Source organism: Stigmatopora argus, chromosome 22, assembly GCF_051989625.1.
Source record: "Stigmatopora argus isolate UIUO_Sarg chromosome 22, RoL_Sarg_1.0, whole genome shotgun sequence".
Taxonomy (NCBI): domain Eukaryota; kingdom Metazoa; phylum Chordata; class Actinopteri; order Syngnathiformes; family Syngnathidae; genus Stigmatopora; species Stigmatopora argus.
Window position 1 is genome coordinate 3,920,766 of NC_135408.1, and position 19,122 is coordinate 3,939,887.

General features: G+C 40.1%; 1 protein-coding gene across 4 annotated transcripts; it reads right to left on the bottom strand.

The window, feature by feature from the left end:
- Positions 1 to 545: 545 nt before the first annotated feature.
- On the bottom strand, positions 546 to 15,801 carry LOC144068541 (pleckstrin homology-like domain family B member 2). 4 transcript variants are annotated; one of them, XM_077593144.1, is made up of 18 exons: positions 15,220 to 15,801; positions 14,636 to 14,673; positions 14,140 to 14,248; positions 12,770 to 13,719; positions 12,423 to 12,701; positions 9,461 to 9,595; positions 8,683 to 8,820; positions 8,051 to 8,194; positions 6,528 to 6,638; positions 6,354 to 6,443; positions 4,758 to 4,895; positions 4,443 to 4,542; positions 3,083 to 3,290; positions 2,914 to 3,004; positions 2,686 to 2,832; positions 1,125 to 1,344; positions 945 to 1,030; positions 546 to 840 (listed from the first exon to the last, which is right to left on the bottom strand). In XM_077593144.1, exons 3-18 carry the CDS (start codon positions 14,192 to 14,194, stop codon positions 700 to 702), a joined length of 3,033 nt encoding a protein of 1,010 aa, XP_077449270.1. In that variant the 5' UTR covers positions 14,195 to 14,248; positions 14,636 to 14,673; positions 15,220 to 15,801; the 3' UTR covers positions 546 to 699. The 4 variants fall into 4 exon arrangements, with proteins under 4 accessions (XP_077449270.1, XP_077449269.1, XP_077449272.1 ...); XM_077593143.1 differs by lacking the exon at positions 14,636 to 14,673 and having other exon boundaries at positions 15,220 to 15,800; XM_077593146.1 differs by lacking the exons at positions 8,051 to 8,194; positions 14,636 to 14,673 and having other exon boundaries at positions 15,220 to 15,799.
- Positions 15,802 to 19,122: the final 3,321 nt, after the last annotated feature.

The following is a 19,122-nucleotide window of genomic DNA, read 5'->3' on the forward strand; positions in this document are numbered from 1 at the left end:
ACTCATATATAAGTTGATCCTAAATGAAAACAGTCCAGTAAAAAAACAATACATCATGCTGGTGTAAGACTACTATATATATATCATTTATTAGGGGCCTCTGCTGGTGGAAGAATAATACTAAAATGGTGAGCATAGTAGCATTAAATCAATGTTCACACCATGACATCATCACAATGTGTCACACTTGCTTCTGTTGCCGTTAGAGGGCCTGTGAAAATGTAACATTTAATTCATATTTTTCCTATGTAAAGAATACAATGTCACTGTCAGCACTTCCAGATCTTAAATGGAAGTCAACAATTTACAATGGACTAATTTGATTTTGTCTTTGCAAAGTTTCAAAGTGGAACAAAGTGAGATTTTTTCTCTTACCATGTTGTCACATAAAACCTGTCATTTATATATATATATATATATATATATATATATATATATATATATATATATATATATATATATATATATATATATATATATATATATATATATATATATATATATATATACATATATACATATATACATATATATATATATATATATATATATAGGTATAGAGCTATTTCTTATCATATACTTGCTGATGTGATTGTGTAATTACGTGGTCTTTATATTACACATTCAAAAACACAGGTAGAATTGTGCAAATCTTATCTTGGGACAGTCTCCCCACCTAAAGAGATTTCTGAGGATCTGCTACACCATGAAGTGCATGTGTCCCTCCGCGCCTGTCACAATAACGTCCATCCAGATACGCATGGCTTCAGGGGATGGGGCCACCATGTAGTAGACCCGATCATGTGTCTTCACACTAAAGGTCAGCGAGGGGTTGGGACTCTTATGTAGAATGCAAGAATTCAAAGAAGAGAGAATGAGGAATTACTATTTTGACAATAGTGAAAAATAGGTAACAAATAGTATAGCAATAGTAATCATCATACTTTGTGCGCATTCTTCAAGTGATCATAGTACACTTCCTCTATTGCCTGAAAGTAAATGACCCCCTTCATTTTGGTTTCGTGTTTATCTGCGGGGAGGAAAATCATTCCTGTGACATCATAGTTTGAAGGTGACATCATCACTATCTTGTCATGCTTCAAACTGGAGGATGAACTACTCACCTGCATAGTAAGTGAGTGTTCTCCGGTTTTGGTCAAACACAAACCAGCGCTTCTTCCAAGTCTTGATTTTGCCTCCCATTTTTACAAGGAAGCCCCTGCACGTTTTGTCGGTGATGCCCAGATGGAAGCAAGCATCCGGATTGTGACCTGCCGCCTCAATGTGACAGTGAAGGTCATAGTCGTCTGTCCTCATGGGTAAGTAGCGTGTCAGGAGTCGGGACTGTGGGTGCGAAAAGATAACTTGTTGTACTTACACAATAAGGGTGTAACGGTTCAGTTTTGCATGTTTGGTTTGGTGTGATTGCTTATTGTTTCGGTTTTGCATGTTCAGTTTGGTAGGATTCCCTATCGCTTCGGTTTTGTTTCATGCATTTTTTTCCTCATAATCATTATTATTAGCACAAGCGTGCAGAACCGATGTCCTGTGGGAGTTTCCGCATGGACACCTTAAACGTCAGATCAGGGATGGGCAAATCGGTCCTTGAGGGCCGCTGTGGGTGCAGGTTTTTGTTTCAACCAATATAGCACAGACAGTTTAACCAATGAGATTTCTGCAGTAAACAAGAAGCACTTGGCTGCAATCCACTGATTGCACTTGTAGGACACCAGATTGGTGAAAAGGTGCCCCTTCAATGGGTTGGAATTGTGGAATAGTTTGCCCACCCTTGCGTTAGACACTCAAAGCTTGAAATTACTCGTTTTAGCCGTTGTTCAACATGCTTTGCTCCAAACCCATAATTATCCCGACAATTGCCCCACGGATATGTTACACCACTTAAACCAGTTCAATCAGACAATGAATGTTGAATCTACATGCACGAAAAACATCAAAATATTTACATTCGTTTGTTTTCATTTATCCTTGTCAGGGTCGAGGGGTGCTGGAGCCTATCCCAGCCGACTTGGGCGAAAAACGGACTACGCCCTAGACTGGTCGCCAGTAGTGCACACAATGATTCTCACTCCCAATCACAGCTACACTAAGTGGGAATCGAGCCCACGCTGCTAGCACCAGAGTCAAGGAAAAGAACCACTGCTCCACCAGGTGGCCCAAACATTGTCACTGCAACTTAGTAAGTAGTATGTTCTTTCTTCAGAAAATGTTAATAATCTCTTAGGGAAAAACTTGGATAATTAAATTTGCCATGTTCAGGTTGTTGCTGCTATAGGTTTACAAGCTGGCATTTTTGCCTGTTTTTTCATAATTTAAAAATATTATAATAGTTACAACTGCTTGTTTTAACATTATGAACAACATTACATTTAAACAAAAAAACAAGGTATTTTTCTGCCTTATTTGTATTGAAAATCAACCAAATTGTGAGCTTTAAAAACCAAACTGAGATTACATAGTTCGAATTTATGGCTATTCACTATTTTTAACCCTGTCAGCGTGATGCTCATGTTTCTGTGCCATTGGCAGCATTAGATGTCCAATCCGTTTTGACTGGGAGGGGCCGCGAATGGCAATCGATGTTTTAATGTAATGGTGAGGCCCCAAAAGTCATTTCTTGAAAGTGGAAATGTATGGTTTTCCAACGTGATATTACTAACAAAATACCTGCGATCGTTGTTTTTCCCTGAGCTTCACCTCCCTCTCCACTAGTTTCTGCCTCCTGTTGGTCTCCTCCTGCAACCGTTTTTCCAGGTCCTCCCTCCGTCGTCGCTCCTCCTCCAAAGCGTGCCGGCGTATTTCCATCTCACGTTCCTGCGCGAGAGCATCATTGTCAGAATCGCCACTTGCATAAAGTATAAAGTACATTTATACTTCCATACGAGTGCCCCTTACCCTATGCTCAAGCAGTCTGAGCTTTTCCACCTGCGCTTCTCTGAGTAAACGCTCCATCTCCTCCAGCTTGGCCATATTGCCCATACTGGCGCTGACAAATGAGAATTCAATTGATTTGGACAACATCACCTCTGTCATCACACACTAAAAAGAAGCTATGATGTCCAACCTGGATATGTTATCAGGAGAACATGCGGAGAAGCTGGTCTCCATGCTATCAGAGCTGTCCACGCTGACTGTGTCGGAGGCCTGGTGGTTGTCAGGGTACGACAGGGAGTCCAGAAAAACGTTTGGCTCGGAGAACATCCGACCGCTAAAGTCACTTTTTCTTTGTCGGCTGTGTATGCCGTCATTCACGTGTGCTTGCCTGTTGCCCGCTGAGAGAAGAAGATGAAAAAAAGTTAAGGCTTTCTTGGCGTCTTTGATAAAAATCAAAGCATTTGAGAATAAATCAGCAGCTTCCACTTCCATTGTTGGTAATTAGTTTTTCTCTTAAAAATGAATGAAACATATTTCAGTTTTGAAATGGGTTAATATTTCATTCATTCATTTTCCACGCTCCTTAAACTCAGATTTGCAGGAGTTCTCAGTTAACTACAGACAGTAGGCCGGGAATACCCTAAATTTGTGTATTGTTATTATTATTATTAGATTTTTTGAAAGAAAAAAAAAGTGATTAATGTCTTCATAAAAAGAAATGTAATGTCTGGTCACTACAGTGGACAGCTTTTAAAAATGACACTTAATACCTTGAACGTATTATACCGCTAGTGACTATTTTTAGTAATTAAAAGAAAATGTAAATGTTAGCTATTATTAATTTATTTATCATATCACTCCTGGCGTAACCGGACGTTTGGTCACCGGACGTTTGGTCGCAGGACGTCCGAGTACCAAACAAGGTAAAACAACACGGTCTACGCATCAATCAAAGCCAACAATGGCCATGAGCAGTTTCACTGAGCGGACGTGTGAGTGTATGTACATGAGTTGTCCCCTTAGGAAGGGGCGTCAGTCAGGGTCTTAAAAAGTTCTCCAACAAAACACAATAAAAGTATGGGAAATGTGGAGCTTTTCTTTAGCCTAATAATTAATAGGGCATTAAGCATGACAAAATAATAATTCACAGTTTGTATTTAGGGAATTTGAGCAACAATTTTAAATGGTAATTATCAATAACCTTCCAGGCGACCAAACGTCCGGTGACCAAACGTCCGAGTACCCAATCCTGGTTGTGTGTTTTTATATGATTTATAATTATACCTCAGTCAAAGCGGATTGGCTTTGCAAGGCTTTATAAAAAAATATTTTTAGCCATGAAAGTTAAATACAAAAAAAATCTCTTTTTTTTAAATTTTTTTAAAGTTGTATGCATAATTTTTAGTACAATAGGCATCCTGTCCATTTGAACACACTGTTTATTCAGCACATATTTTTCCTATATAAAGCGACAAAGATTATTCCAACGAGACAGCAGCAGACCATATGGCTGTTTGTTTATCGGGTTCGCCAGCGTGACTATGACTCACGTTTTGGCAAGCAACGAGAGCTCAGGTCTCGAGGGGTGAAGCTGAGACCTTGCGGGATGACGCTGCCACAGCTGGAGCTTTGCGACAAAGGCGGATGGGCCTGTGGAGCGGATGTAACGAAAACACTGGTTATTCAAAGGCGCAGCGACATTCGCACAAATGTATGAAATGTTATTGGCTGAATCACTAGCTAAAAACTTTCTGAAATGAATACCAATAACAAATAGAATCTACAAGTCCTAACCTCATGAATCCATTTCCTTTACAATCAGATGCAAACGGTAAACGGGTTAATAAGCAATAAACCTCCATGACCTTTGGCGGCAAGGTGCGTCCTATAGTTCGGCCATAGGGAGTGACCGGCTGCTGGTTCCTCTTAGAACTTCCGTCGTCACTCAGATGGACGGAGTTTTCCTTTCCGCTTCTCCGCCTTTCCTTGGTGGACTGCATGTGCTACAGCAGAAATACAAACAAACTTAGTCTTAGCAGGGTATTTGGCAAAAAGAAGAAAGTATACAACGTTTTTGTCCATCATCTGCAGGCAAACGCACATAAAAATAAAGGTTTTTAAAAACTGACCAAACGGACGATTTGCAAATTCTGCACATTGAAATGTTGTCAGGTGAACTGGAACTGGAAATGTCTGTTTTTTAACAATCGAAAGGTTACCGTCCCCAGCAAAATATTCATTCATTCATTCATTTTCTGAACCGCTTTATCTTCAGTAGGGTGGCGGGGTCCCCCCGTCGTACTCATTGCAACCGAGCCAAGATCAGATTTGTTCTGCCACTGGTGATATTAGCTTTGCCATTCCACGTCCAAGGCATGTTTCCAAGACTTTGTTAGCAGTTTCAGTGCTTTACTATGTCCAACTGCACGTTGAATTTTCCCGAAGATATGAAGAATAATTGAGACGACACTGTATTATAGTATTCCCACTGCTATATGTCAGTTAAGGTATACAAAAATGTCTGCTTCTCATTGAATGAACTGAATTGAATTGCATCATCTGCAGAAAGTGTCAAAATTGTTTTAAAATAAAACGTCAGGCGTCAACAGTGGGATTCGAACCCGGTAAATGTTCAACCTTACGGCTTGGGTGCAAGATCTTAACTAACAAACTACTAGCTGTTATGCATCACCCTTAATTCAAGGTGTATAACAGGTTAAACAATGTAACAGATCTGGCATATTTGTGAAATATGCATAACAGCGCAATCAGACAGTTTTTTTTTCTATTATCTTTCCCAGACGTGACTCTTTTAAATAACTTATTTATGTTTTCATAGGGAAACATGCACTTGTGGAGTAGCACCACTAATTTCGTTATACGCAGTTATGTATAATGACAATAAAGGCTTTTGACTTGACTTGATACAGTTGGGTGTGAATAATATTTTTCCCACAAACGAGGTCATGTGGAAGTAGATTTTTTTTTCTTGACGGAGCGGGAAATATAAGCCCTGTACGTGTAGACAAGGCCTTAGTCTAGGCCAGGGGTAGGGAACTTATGGCCCAGGAGCCATAAGTGGCTCTTTTGATGGGTTTATATGGCACTGTGATGCCTTTTTAATCATAATTTTTCTTCATTAGACTCTTCTCATTGATTAGCAACAGTGAAAAAATGTTCTCAAAAGAATTCAGACTTTTTTTTACTTTCAAACAGGTGAAATGATTAATAAATGCACACATTTTCATGTATTCTTACTTTTAAATTCTGAGTATGGCTCTCAAGGAATAATGTTTTAAAATTTGAATTGTTTATGGCTCATGATGAACACACAATTTCAGTATTCAGGGGGTCAGCAATGTTAACAGATGCACTTAGCTTAACTTTTACTTTAGTCATTAATTAAAAGGTGTGCCGAGCATCTTTGTCCACAAAAGCATTTTATTATAATTGCCGCGTACCTCTTTGATGGCCCCGTTGCTGTTAGCCAAGTTCTGCTTCTCAGACAGCTCTGCATACTTTCCATCCAAAGACGCCAGCTTGTCTCTTTCCTGCGGTTCGACGAGCAAGATGTCATCTTTTCGGTGATGGCAACCAATTTATCACGCTGGGTCAGCTTGGGCTGAGTGTCTTACCTTCTGCAGCATGATGAGCAGATTGTTTTTTTCCCTTTCAAAGTCTTCTCTTTCCTGCTGGGATTGTAAAGTCATCTGGGAAGACTGCTTCTTCAATGTGGCAAGTCTCTCCTATGAGAAAGAAAACAGAGTGTCACTTTCAATCGGTGATTGTTGTTTTGTTTTACATGGAAGACATTATGATCCGGATGCACTGCATATTTGACGCATTTTATGTAGCTAGAATTGCAATTAAAAACACAAACAATTATTCCCCCCTTCGTTATTATCATGTAAATCATTTATTGTTTCCAAACAAATTGTCATGTATCAATTACCTGCCCACTCACCCACCCGCCATAGAAACCAGAGTTACTCAAAAACCAACTGCTTTTACAATACCGTTTATAACAATGAAATTGTGAGTAAACAGGTAAACAACATTCCGACTGTTGTAACGCTTTAACCCAAGGGTGTCAGACTCGGGTTGGTCCGTGGGCCGCTTTAACATCAACTCGATTTCATGTGGGCCAGACCATTTTAGATATAATATTTAGATTTTTTTTTTAAATAAATGGATTAAATGAACTGGATTAAAGGCCCTGAATATTCAGATTTTTATAGATCTAAAACAATGTTTATTTTAGCTTTTTTAAAATATATTTTTAGATTTTACAAAATGATTTTTGAACTAAAAACAAAGAAAATATGGATAAAAAAATAGCAATTATCGATTTAAAAGGATGAAAATCAGGAAATGTAATATACATCTATACTCTTCATTTTAATTTGATCCTAAAACAGAAAGTCGGCACTCTTGATTTACTTTCCCGGGCCACACAAAATGATGCGGAGGGCCAGATTTGGCCCTAGGGCCGCCACTTTGATAGCTGTGCTTTAACCCTTTAATGCACAAATTATGTATTTTTTTTCTTAAAGCCGACAGGTCTCTAAAACTCACAATAAGCGAGACAGTCGTTTGCGGCTTCCATTTGACATCCAATTGCAGTATTAGTGTTGTCCGCACACATTTTGCAATTAAAAAACGATATCAATCATGTTAAATAAAATGAACAGTTGTATTGAAGGAACCATTTTGGAAAATAGTATTTAAAAATGTAAAACTAAATACAAAATGCAAATATAAAACGCAATATGCTTAATACAACAATAATACACCCTAAATGAAATCTAAATAAAAGAATAATAAAAATGTAAAACAAAAAATAAATTAATTTGAAATAAGTTGAAAAAAGAAGAAAGTCAAATTCAAATATGGCCCAGGTGATTTTTGAATTTTTTTTTATTTTTGTTTTGTTTTATGACTGACTGACTCTCTTCTGCCCTCAGAAAACTTAACTCTTTGGCTGCCATTGATAGCAAAATACACTTGCAGGTACTGGAAGCTATCGAATTATGTTTTCAATATCAATTTTCCTTTTTTAATAATAACCACAACTTAAACGTCGGCACCCAGAGTTCACTAAAATTTAACGATAAGTAAAGAGAAGTAAAGCTCTACTGTGCATAAAATTATTTTGTACCTTGCGTGTAATCGTGTGGCGCTGACAGTCAGCAATTTCTCTGAGTAACTGACACTGATTTTCCTTTTCCTCATCCTGGTCAAACTCTCTTTCCAATTTCTGAAACTCCAATTCTTCCAAACTTTTCCCTTGCTCCTCTGCTTCCTACGACAGACATACAATTTACCAATTTCGTCATACGCAGTTTCTGGGTATGATAACAATTAGGCTTTTTGTCGAGTCAATGACGATGACAAAGCCTATGTCCGATTATTATTATTTTTATTATTACAGGACCAAAATATTGATGAATAGACCCAATTAAATAAACCAATCAGGGGGTAGGTTTGCATTTTTTGGTCCAGACACCCTTTGTTAACAATTCCTGATCAGGCGCCAAATATAATATCAAAGTAAACATATTTAAATTCATCACATAAAAAAAATGTGACATCACCCTGCTCTTTTATTGGTCAGTGCCATACATACGAAAAGGAAAAAAACAAGGTTTTCTGCAAATGGGCTCGTTGGAAATGTTTTTTGTACTAAATATAAATCAGCAATGATGTCACCATTGCCTTACATGATGATATTGATAAAGCACAACACTCAACACTGAAATTATAAACCAAAAATGCTTGTATATTATTTACCTGTGCTTTCTCAGTGTGGTTAATCTTCTCACTACTGTGAATATTTTGCTTAAGTTGCGCCAAAAGGTCATTTTCTTTCTCCAGCTGTGCCATCTCTGATTCTTGTTCCCCTTCAAGTAATGCACACTCAACCTCCATCTGCAAGAAATGGTATCTTTAAAGTCTCGAGTGGTAGCTTTGTGCAAGCACCATTCATTTGCAGTTTGGACATGGACGGGAAATATTTCTTGCTCTCTCCCAAAAAAGACAAACCATCAAGAACAAGTTGCTACAGGGCTGCTAAAAGTTGCCTTAAAAAGTCACCGTGTGAGCAACATTGAGTAGCTGCTTGTTTTCATCAAGCCTTAACAGCGCCTCACATCGTCATGGCAACCAAGACCATCATTTGCATTGACAAAATGAAGTAATTTCCACCACTTTGCCAAGTGGATATACCATTCATCATTTGCGTATTATGACTGAACTATATTCGATCAAATGTAAGGCACCTCTGAACCATTTAAGACCTTTTAAAAACAAACTTTTAACTATTCTAATTTGTGTAAGATTAATACTTCTGTGACAGCGTCAAATAAACCAAAGCATATTTGAACATCCCTCTTCTGCAATAAAACATATTTTGGCCAGTATCTCTAGTACACTTGTACTGAACTGAAGTTACGCAACATTTGACGTTGTCTTGACTCATCGGCTGTGTTGCTATGCCAGAATAAGAAGTTATTGTTTCAACACCGATTTGAAGTAAGCAATGTGAGCTACCTAGTTGTATCTACATCACCTCTCTCACGGACTCCTCCATCTGGTTGTTCAGGTCTTTAATCTTCTGTTCCAGCTCCTCAATGTTGTTCACAACCTGGATCCTTTCCTCTTCAATGTGTGTTACTTCCTGCTTCAGCTGTACGCTCTCCAACACCTAGATGGCAAATAAAGCAGATTGGTTTTGAATGGATACTGTGTCCGTTACTCACACACACACACACATCTCGTATATTTATGTTACGTAAGATTATGTTATATTTATTTATGTTGCATAAGAAATTTCACCATCATGACATGGTATCATGACAAAAGGTGGAGAACTGAGCAGACATCTTGCATTAAGTGTGATGCAAACAGAAAGGCAAGCTGTACTTTTGAGTTCTACAGCAGCAGATGTTTTAAGTTGGTAACTGTTGGATGAATGACAACAACAACAGGATTCTTCTTGGCTTGGGCCTTGGAAATCAGTGCATTTGTTGGCAGTCATGCCAATGTAGTCCAGAATCTCCCGCTTTGTATCACTCGTATATTTTTGTTGTTGCTTATTCTTTCCAGGAAAGTGCAGAGAGGAATCTTAAAAGTGGGAGTAAATGCTACAGCAAAAGACTTTGAAATGATAGGAGACCACATTTTGGATGCAGCTCCATCCAGAAAAGTGACAGAAAAGGCTTAATAATGAAATTAGATCCTAATTAGTCTTCTTTTCTCAACTGCTGTGGCCCTACACACAAAAAAAAACTCCAAACAGAGAATGAGGTCACACCCAGAATGAGTCACAGATTTTTACAGCCGGCTAATATGCAATCCATCGGCTTTCTATCCTGTTGTTACCGTATGGCCGTTCTGTCATTCTGTCAACATGTGCTTTACATTTTTTTTTTATACATGGTCACCATTTCCTTGCTCCATTAAAGTCTAAAAAATAATGCCCTCAAAGGCAAAAGTTGTTTTCCCATGAATAATCTATAAATATATCACAGTCCATGCATCATTTCCTGGATTTGGGAGTCGATTATTTCCATATCTAACTTAAAAGCTGTGTTTATGTGTAATCAATATAGCCCCACTCTCTCTTTTTTTCCAATCCAAAGTTTTAAACATCTGGAAAAACGTCTCAGCCATGTGTATAAACTAGAATTCTTCCATTTAAACATGCACACATGTAATAATTCTCAGTGGGATAGAGTCATTTCCTGTCCCCCTAGGACCCCCCTTTCTTTTGGAGTTGAATGGTTGAGTTCTGAAGCACAACTAGGTCTTCTTCATTAAAACCAGACGCACAGCCGCGTTCTTAGTGTTTTAGAGTGGAAAAAGGCTTGACTTTTACCGAAACAGTAACTGGAGCACGGAGGTTATGACGGAAAAGTCAACCTGGCCGCTGAAATGGCACAATTTGATACATTTACTTTTTCCGCAGCAAAGACCACAACCAAGCAAATTATGATAATTGCACTATCAAAGCTCATAAGACATGTAACATCGTTATCGAACAAGTAGCTTCAACAGCGATTGATGAAAGATATCTAAAATACTGTAGCTTTGTAGAAAGTCTCCCAGGGGATTACCATAGCTGATGTCTCCACTTTACATCAACACAAATCCAGTTTGAACTAAATATTTACTATAAAATGTCTATTCAAACCTCTACGGCTTGATTAGTTGTACCAATAAAGATGAACTGTACGTGGTGATTTAGGAAAAGGGAACACGATTAGAAAAACTGTAAACTAAGGAAGATAAACACGCGCTCGGCAGTCTGATAAAGTGCATTCCACATGAGGACTGCTCATGTGATCTTTTTTGACTGAAAATGGAAAAGAAACAGCATGAAGAAAAGGGTGTGTCATTCATAAAATTGACCCATTTCAGCAGATGTTGAAACCGCAAAACTGGCAGTGCTTTAATCATTTATCAGTCTCAGATGCGTCCTAAGACAACATTCGTAACGATCTAGTACCAATGCCTTGACGCACCGTTCACAGTGAATAATAAATCACCTGACTGAGTTGCAGTATTTATGATGTCTCAATCTTCGATTTTGAGTTTTTACTAGCTCAAATTAGAGAAAAGATAATTATTCTCTCAGAAATATTAGGTTGGAACTGAGGTTCCATACGGACACCTTGGAACAATAGTTGCTATTCCGTCAGTTAAATTAGGATGAAAAACATTGGCACTAAAAAGATGTATAATCATATTGATTAGATTCTGAGGGAGAATTGGTCTTTTAGTTTATTATTGTGGTCATAAACCTGACTTGTGACTTTAAACATATTTCTGTTCAATTTCATAAATGTCACTGTGATAATCATGTTATAAAATGTTTTTTAACGGGATATTATTCCAGCGATTGTTATATCAATTAAAAGTTTTATGAAATACTGACGTTAAAATGATAGCAGGACTAAAGTCCAGCTGAAAAAAAGTGACAGCAAAGGCCTGTTAATGAAATTAGATCTTAATTAGGCTTCCTTTTCTCACCTGCCTTGGCCATGCCCACTAAAAAAGAAAAACTCCGAAAAGAAGATGATGCGCAACTAAGTTACAGATTTTTGCAGTCTGCTACATGCAATCATCGGCTTTCTATTCTTTGCTTCCTATGTTACCAACAATTGTGCGTCCCCCTTCGGGAAATCGAAGGGGTGCTAGAGTCTATGCCAGCTAAGAGGGGTTATGAAGCAGGGTGCGATTGGCACTAGCTAGGTAGAAAAACGACCTTTAACAATCATAGCTCATTGAGATTGTTTGATTGATCTACAATGTATAGGATTGTCCTGGTGCATCAGGAGTTGACCAAGTTCTCAAAATAGAACAGTCTTGCTGGCGTTACAGCATACTTTATTTTTTATTGCGGCCATGTCTGGTCTAGATTAACCGCAATATTCGAGGGATTACTGTGTATGAAAGAAAAGCAATAGCCAATAGAGTCATGTCTGCAACAAGAAATAAAAATATTGACGCACTAGGGGGAAAAAACTGACCTTGGCTCTGTGGTGGCTTGACGGCGAGGGGACGCTGCAGTTAAGGCTTAGAGCTGGCGAATGAAGATCTCGGTAAGCGTTTTGCTGACGACCGCTGCCGAAGCCAGCGTCTGGAGCCGCGTTGCCGGGAGAGTCGGTGAAAACCGAGTCGTCATCTGAAACCTGCAGCTTCTCCAACTCCTTATTGATCTTCTGCAAGTCGGAAACTGCTGAACCCGCGGGCTCCACCTGTGCAAACTCCGTACACAGGCTCATGATAGTTTCCAGCCGCTGGTTCTCCTACAGACAAACCGCCACAGTCTTTTAAAACGTTTTCATCAGTCTCCTTAAGTCAGTAATAAACTCACCAATTTGTGCACTTTCTGCTCCCTGAGTCTCTCGTCTCTCTGGTGCTGGTGGTAATCCCTTAACTCCTCTTTGCCATTCAAAGAAGTGATGCTGCCCACCCTTTGTCCGGCAGTCAAGCCACCTTTCCCAAACGATAACCTTCGCTCTGCAAAGCTCAGGTCTAAGCTGGGTCCATCTACGTCGATCCCGAGAGAGCTCAGGGAGGCTAGGCTGGCCCTCCGGGGCGTATTGGGCATGCTCGCCGGTACCGTCACATCCGGCGGTTGTTCCAGGGACGAAAGACTGCGTCGAGCCGCCGCCGAGCGCCCTGCTCTCTGGAGATGAGGCGGCAGCGATAAAATAGGAGGATCTGCAGGATTGTGGAGGCGGGGTAGCGAACGGCTGTGCATGCCCAGACTGTTGAGAGAACCTGTTGAGTATTTTCTCTGTCTGGAATCGCTTATGGCTTTTCCATGCGAGTAGATTCTACGGCCCAATCGGGGGCTGGAGGGTACACTGGCCGTGCCGCTCTTGACCCTAGGAGACCGAGGTAGAGGTTCTCCATAAGAGGATATGGGAGAACTTCCATCCGTAGGGTGGAGCAGACTGTCTTGCGACTGGTGGCGAGGGTTGGGCTGGCGCAGGAAGCCATTGGGGCTAAACTGACGCTCACCCTGGCGAGGGGACGGCGGCACGCTGCTGCTGCTCATGTAAGAGAAGGTTCTCGAGGGGGACGGCTGGTGTTCGATGTTCCCGAGGACGGATAGCGGCCGCTTGGACTGGGCTCCCCCGGAGGAAGGCATGTTGAAATACTTGCGGTTGCACTCAGCTGCCCTCAGACTGGCTTCTAGGGCGCTCTTCCTGCGCTGAAGCGTCTCCATCAGCTCCTGTAGCTCGGCCTTGGATCGGGAAGCCCTGAGTAAGGGGCCACCCATCGGCCCGCTGCCGTTCGCCTCCATCTTCACGCAGTCTGTAGATGGGAGCAAATTAACAGTGCGTGTAATCCTGACGCTTTTTTCCACCGCTCAGGTCACAAAGTGAAGCCGATCCAACAAGCTGACGTGCTGAGTAAGAGGGGGAAAACCAGTGAAGAATGTGCGCTCATTCATTTCTAAGCCCAACACAAACATTGGCCCCGGTGGTTGCCAAGTGTCTCCTAAAAATGGAAGACGCGAGCGCGCGTCACGCTTTTAATCGGTAAGAACACCTATCAGCACTTGTTTATGGGAAAAATTACTGGGACACCTGGCCACAAAGTACAAATAGGGACTTGGTGTCTCTGTGGGTTTTTTTTTGCCTAAATTCCTCAACCAAGGAAAGGTGAACTTAACTGCACTGCTGAGAGGAAATGTCACTATTTAGCAAGTTCAACTGTTGGCTGAAGTCTTACCTGAGCTGTAACGTAGCGTGCCCACAGCCGCCCTTTGAGGAAGCATCCTGCTCATCTGTCTGACCTCCGTCCTTTGATTCAGTTGGAGTCAGGAGTCAGTTGTGTTTTGCTGCCAGTGAATAAAAAACATGAGTGAGCCTGCACACTAAGGCGGAATTTCTTTAGAAGATTTAACGTGTCATGAAATGAATTAGCAACCAGCTGTCTGAAGGAAAGTGAATCTGTTTTCTTTAGAAATTAGAGAAAGATCATTATCATCAACACACATTTATTGTTCCATATACTTTTCCATGCAAATTTAAGAGAAGAAAACGTCTGATTTTTGTATTATATATGTGCTCAGTAGAGTGGATTTTACAGCCAGACTGCACTGTGTCAAGAGTCCACAGGCGCACACGCATAAGTATTAAGAGGAGAGAGGTTGATGTGAGACTTTGTGGTCCTGCTGTCTGGAGAGTGGGCCTACAGGAAGTAGGGTATCCTTTTACACACTCACACAATCAATCAGCATGAGTTCATTCTTAGGACCCCTCACTGAAAAAAAAGAGGTGGGCCTCATGTCAGGAGTGAGAGATTTTACGGCATCACCCAGACTACAAGCAGACTTAACGCACAAGCAGATGTAAACACAATTAAGTCCATTTTATTTAACGTGTGGGAAAAAAAAGTTTTTTGTTTTTTTTGCACAGAGCTCAATCCTCAAATGGAAGGCATTTGTTCAGTTTTAGGGTTTTAAATTCTGACTTTCCTTAAAATGTCATTGCAGTTAAATGAAGTGAGCGATTACTCAGAAGAATAGTAATCATTTGCCTGTTTATACATACCATATACACGTTTATATTTTACCTTCAGTTTTGCCCCCCAGCTGATTCAAGGCAATTGAGAGTGTAGATCTTGTGCGTTGGAATTTAAGCACATTTTCAAAACGATAAAAATATGACTGCAAATACTATTAAAATAGCAGCAACATTCCTTTATAAGGAATTAGACATAGTTTACTCCCCCAAAAATCCCATCATGCATATTTGTTTCATTACATATGTGAGATTTCATTCCATTGAAAAAAGTAACACCCCTCACCTTAGTTGACATAGTTGTCGTCTCTGTTGGATGGAGGTGAAACCCTCTTGTCTTTGCACGGAGGATGCAGCAGAGTAAAACCCCAAAGTCCTACTGTGACAAAGGATCAGATAGGAGAGAGACCCTTCCCACCTCCCCTGAGATGGGAGGGGGATAGGAGGAGAGTTGAAGCCTAGACGTTACTTTGCAGCATCTGGCACTGCTGCTGCCCTCTAAGGTGCTTCATGTTATTACAAGAAAGAAAAGTAAGGGGGTTGCACTAAATAATACTGTAGTAGCAAAATATGCATAGAGGAGGTATGTCAAGTTTTATGCTTAGGAAGAAATTCTCACCGGTTGGTAAATTGAGACCAAGCAAGACTACGCATTTGGGGATCAAAATATGTCGGATTGTTGTTTTTCCCAAGCTGTGTGAAGGCAGGAGCAGTCTTGGCTGCCTCGCCAAGAGAAGAAAACTTCACTCCCCCATCCAGCGAAATGCATGGAGAGCCAAAACTTCAAATGTACTTTGCTTCTCACGCAAGACATAAAAAAAAGAAGTGTGATTTTATCTCTTTTAAAGTACTTCCAACAGGAAAGGTGGATAAAATGGAGAAACTGCGAAGGAAAAAGGGTTGTTTGAGAAAAACTTGCATAAGAAAAATCCCCCAATTCTCCCAGACCTACTGCTTCAATGACATCATGGTGAGGGGGGCTTCGAAAAAGCCCGGACAAGATGATTGCTTCCAGACGCGGTCCTTGAATCTTGGCCGTAACTTCTCATATGCACATTTATTTGTGACTTCCCGCCGACATGTGCTGGGGGTTCATTTTGGAGATGCCAATTTACAGAAGACATGATATGAACTTGCAGTATTTAGATTGCTTTTGTGTTTATTAAAATCGGTAGAATTTTGTTTTTTTTTGTCTATTTTATTTCAATTCATATTTTTGGTGGGTTTTCAGAATACTCAAGTAACCAGCTGCATGTTGTGAAGGTTTCAAGGCCCCCCTGTCCTTGGCTGGGTCATTGACCCCACAAGTAGACATGATGATATTTTCACCAGAAACTTCCTGACAGGTTTTCCAGAAAGAAAAAATAATGGCGTGTTTAAATTGTCATTAAGCCCTTTTATCTGACATGTGAATTTGAGCCTTCTTCAAATGAAAAGCACACATTGTTCCCATCTATTGTTTTTTTGTATTTTTTTTAATCATCATTATTACAATTGTACGGCGATAAAAGAAACGTCATTTTAAAATATCCCTCTTGACTGCATATGCAGATGTTTTCCACCAATCACAGGAATGTCACACCTCGAGAAAGTCTCAAGGAAAAGATTTAATTCTAACCATATGTGGAGTCATTTAAAATTCTGGTCAGATGCCAACAAAGAAAATGAATCTAGAGAAGAATGGAAATGATAACATGTACATTTCCGAGGACTCAAAATTGTTCAAGTACAGTATATCTAAGTCGTGTTTAAGGCTTCATGTAATTGGTTCAAGTTGTCAGGCTTAATGTTAACTCTGACGCTGGACAGAAGACCATTTTCTCCATCTTTTGTTTGTTCTTGGGGGTTTCCTGGCTCATCGCCTGCTGAATCTTCAGCTCTGGGGTCTATTGCTACTTTTCTGCTAGCAAACCCATTCACTTTGGGTTGCACTTGCAATACATTGCCCTCAACAGCATGTAGCTTGAAAATTTGGGAAGTGGTGATGATTGGATCTTTTTGCAGCCCAAATTCAATGAGTCCGACACCGTTGTGTCTGTGTGATATTGACTGTACTCCTGTTGAGGAAATATAAAGGACCAAACTGAAAGAGGACAGTTTCTGTACAGGTTTTCAATGGACCATCTAAAAATCTGCATGATTTGGAGAGCATTTTAGTTGTATGTAATTCTGTAATAACGATTAATTTTACACATGCATTCATCATCTATTGCACAAGTGTCAAAATGGCGGCCCGGGGGCCAAATCTGGCCCACCGCATCATTTTGTGTGGCCCGGGAAAGTAAATCATGAGTGTCGACTTTCTGTTTTAGGATCAAATTAAAATGAAGAGTATAGATGCATATTAAATTTCCTGATTTCCCCCCTTTCAAATCAATAATTGTAATTTTTTAATCATTTTTCTGTGTTTTTAGTTCAAAAATCATTTTGTAAAATCTAAAAATATATAAAAAAAGATAAAATAAACATTGTTTTAGATCTATAAAAAACTGAATATTCAGGGCTTTTAATCCAGTTCTTTTAATCCATTTATATAAAAAAAATCTAAATATTATATCTAAAATATCATATATATATATATATATATATATATATGCCTTGATTCATCCAAAATATAAATCCTTATTCATGTTTCCAACATTATAGGAGCAGTTTTTGGAGGTTAGTTGGCGGCAACGAAGACTTGCAAATTACACCCAACGTGAACATTTTAATAGAAAAAAAACATCAAATGCACGCATACCTCTATTCTTTAGACACTGTGAAAGAGCCAAAATGATGGTGAAGAAGAAAACTGCCGCTGATGCCGCCATGCTCCACCGTGACCTGGGCTTACTCTGCTCACCTGAACCTGTTGAGCAACATTTTTTTTAAATTTACTTTCAGGCTTCATTGGGCATAATACTCACTTATTGCAGCAATGGTCACGTTGACTTTGGTCCGGACGACGAGCCGTCCCTGCGGGCCCGTGAAGGTGCACGTGTAGGTTCCGGGATGCTCCTCGCTGTCGGCCCTGCCGAGCAGTAGCGACCCGTTCCCCAGCAGGACCTGCTCCTGGTCTAGTTCCGCTCGGCCATCCCATAAGTTGAAGGTGTGTCCGTGTCGGCTGTCGTAGCGCAGAATCACCGTGGCCTCACCGGAGGACGTAAAACTCCAGATGAGAGAGAAGTTTTGAAGACTGCGTGGGAAAACGCATGGGATGCACAATATCTGCCCCTCCTCCTGTATCATCACTAAAAGCCAGACATTTCTTTGAATTTCCAAGTCCACTTTGAAAATATCCTTATTGTTACTAGAGTACCTTGATCCTTTTGAGAGGCAGTCCACACTTGGGTCTTATCTGCTGATGCAAATGAACAGAAGTACGTGTAATCGGAGATGTTCCCCTGAATCCTAAGCGTGCTTTGAACGTTGTAAAGGCCCTTGTGCTCTGTGGTTTTAGTGGTAATGTTTTTTAGAGCTTCCTCTGAGGAGGGGGGGTCTGTAGCCCATGTCACCTGAGGGACGGGATAGATGTTGTGGGAGGAGCATGTGGCCGTATCGTCTCTCAACTCCATGACAACTGACTGGATCGGAGCTTTAAGAAAAGATGATCAAAAAGCACAATTGAGAAAATAATATTTATCAAATCTCCGTTTATGCTTCTAAACAAGAAAATGATGGATTTTATGTGACCATTGAGAAAGTTCCTTATTTGTATTGCCGCTGAAACAAGGATGATAATAAAACCCCTTATTTAAACCCCATTAATCACTGATGCGGGCCTATTGGGAAAAAAATACATACAGTAGTACAGCAAATCTCCAGCAGCGAGGGAGAGAAAATTATTTTCATTAACTACATTAGGACTAGTAACCTATGAAATAAGCACAATGCAGTCTGAGGCCTAATAAAAAAGATGCATTACATTTTTTGGGGGGAAAAGAGATGCCGTCTAGTTTCTCTGCCTGGTGCAAATTGTGAGGATAAAATAAGGACACACTCTTCCACTAGATGGCAGAATGCTCAATTAAACTGCATGTTCATAATTGAAATTTCAGATCATATTTCAATTTACTACACAGAGCTGTAATGTAAACCCATTTTCACAGAGTGAAGCAACACAAAGCTTTACTGACCCTTCACTTCCAAGTTGACAAAGATTTCCTGGTTCCCCTTCCGTGTGCTCGTGTAACACTTGTACCTGCCC

What these genes read in the sequence shown, in the direction of transcription:
- LOC144068541 (XM_077593144.1), bottom strand. Translation starts at nt 14,194, where the DNA reads ATGAGCAGGATGCTTCCTCAAAGGGCGGCTGTGGGCACGCTACGTTAC. An exon ending in GCCACACGATTACACGCAAG is followed by an intron (nt 6,639 to 8,050) that starts GTACAAAATAAT and finishes TCTTTCTCATAG; the next exon opens with GAGAGACTTGCCACATTGAA. An exon ending in AACACTCACTTACTATGCAG is followed by an intron (nt 1,031 to 1,124) that starts GTGAGTAGTTCA and finishes TCCTCCCCGCAG; the next exon opens with ATAAACACGAAACCAAAATG.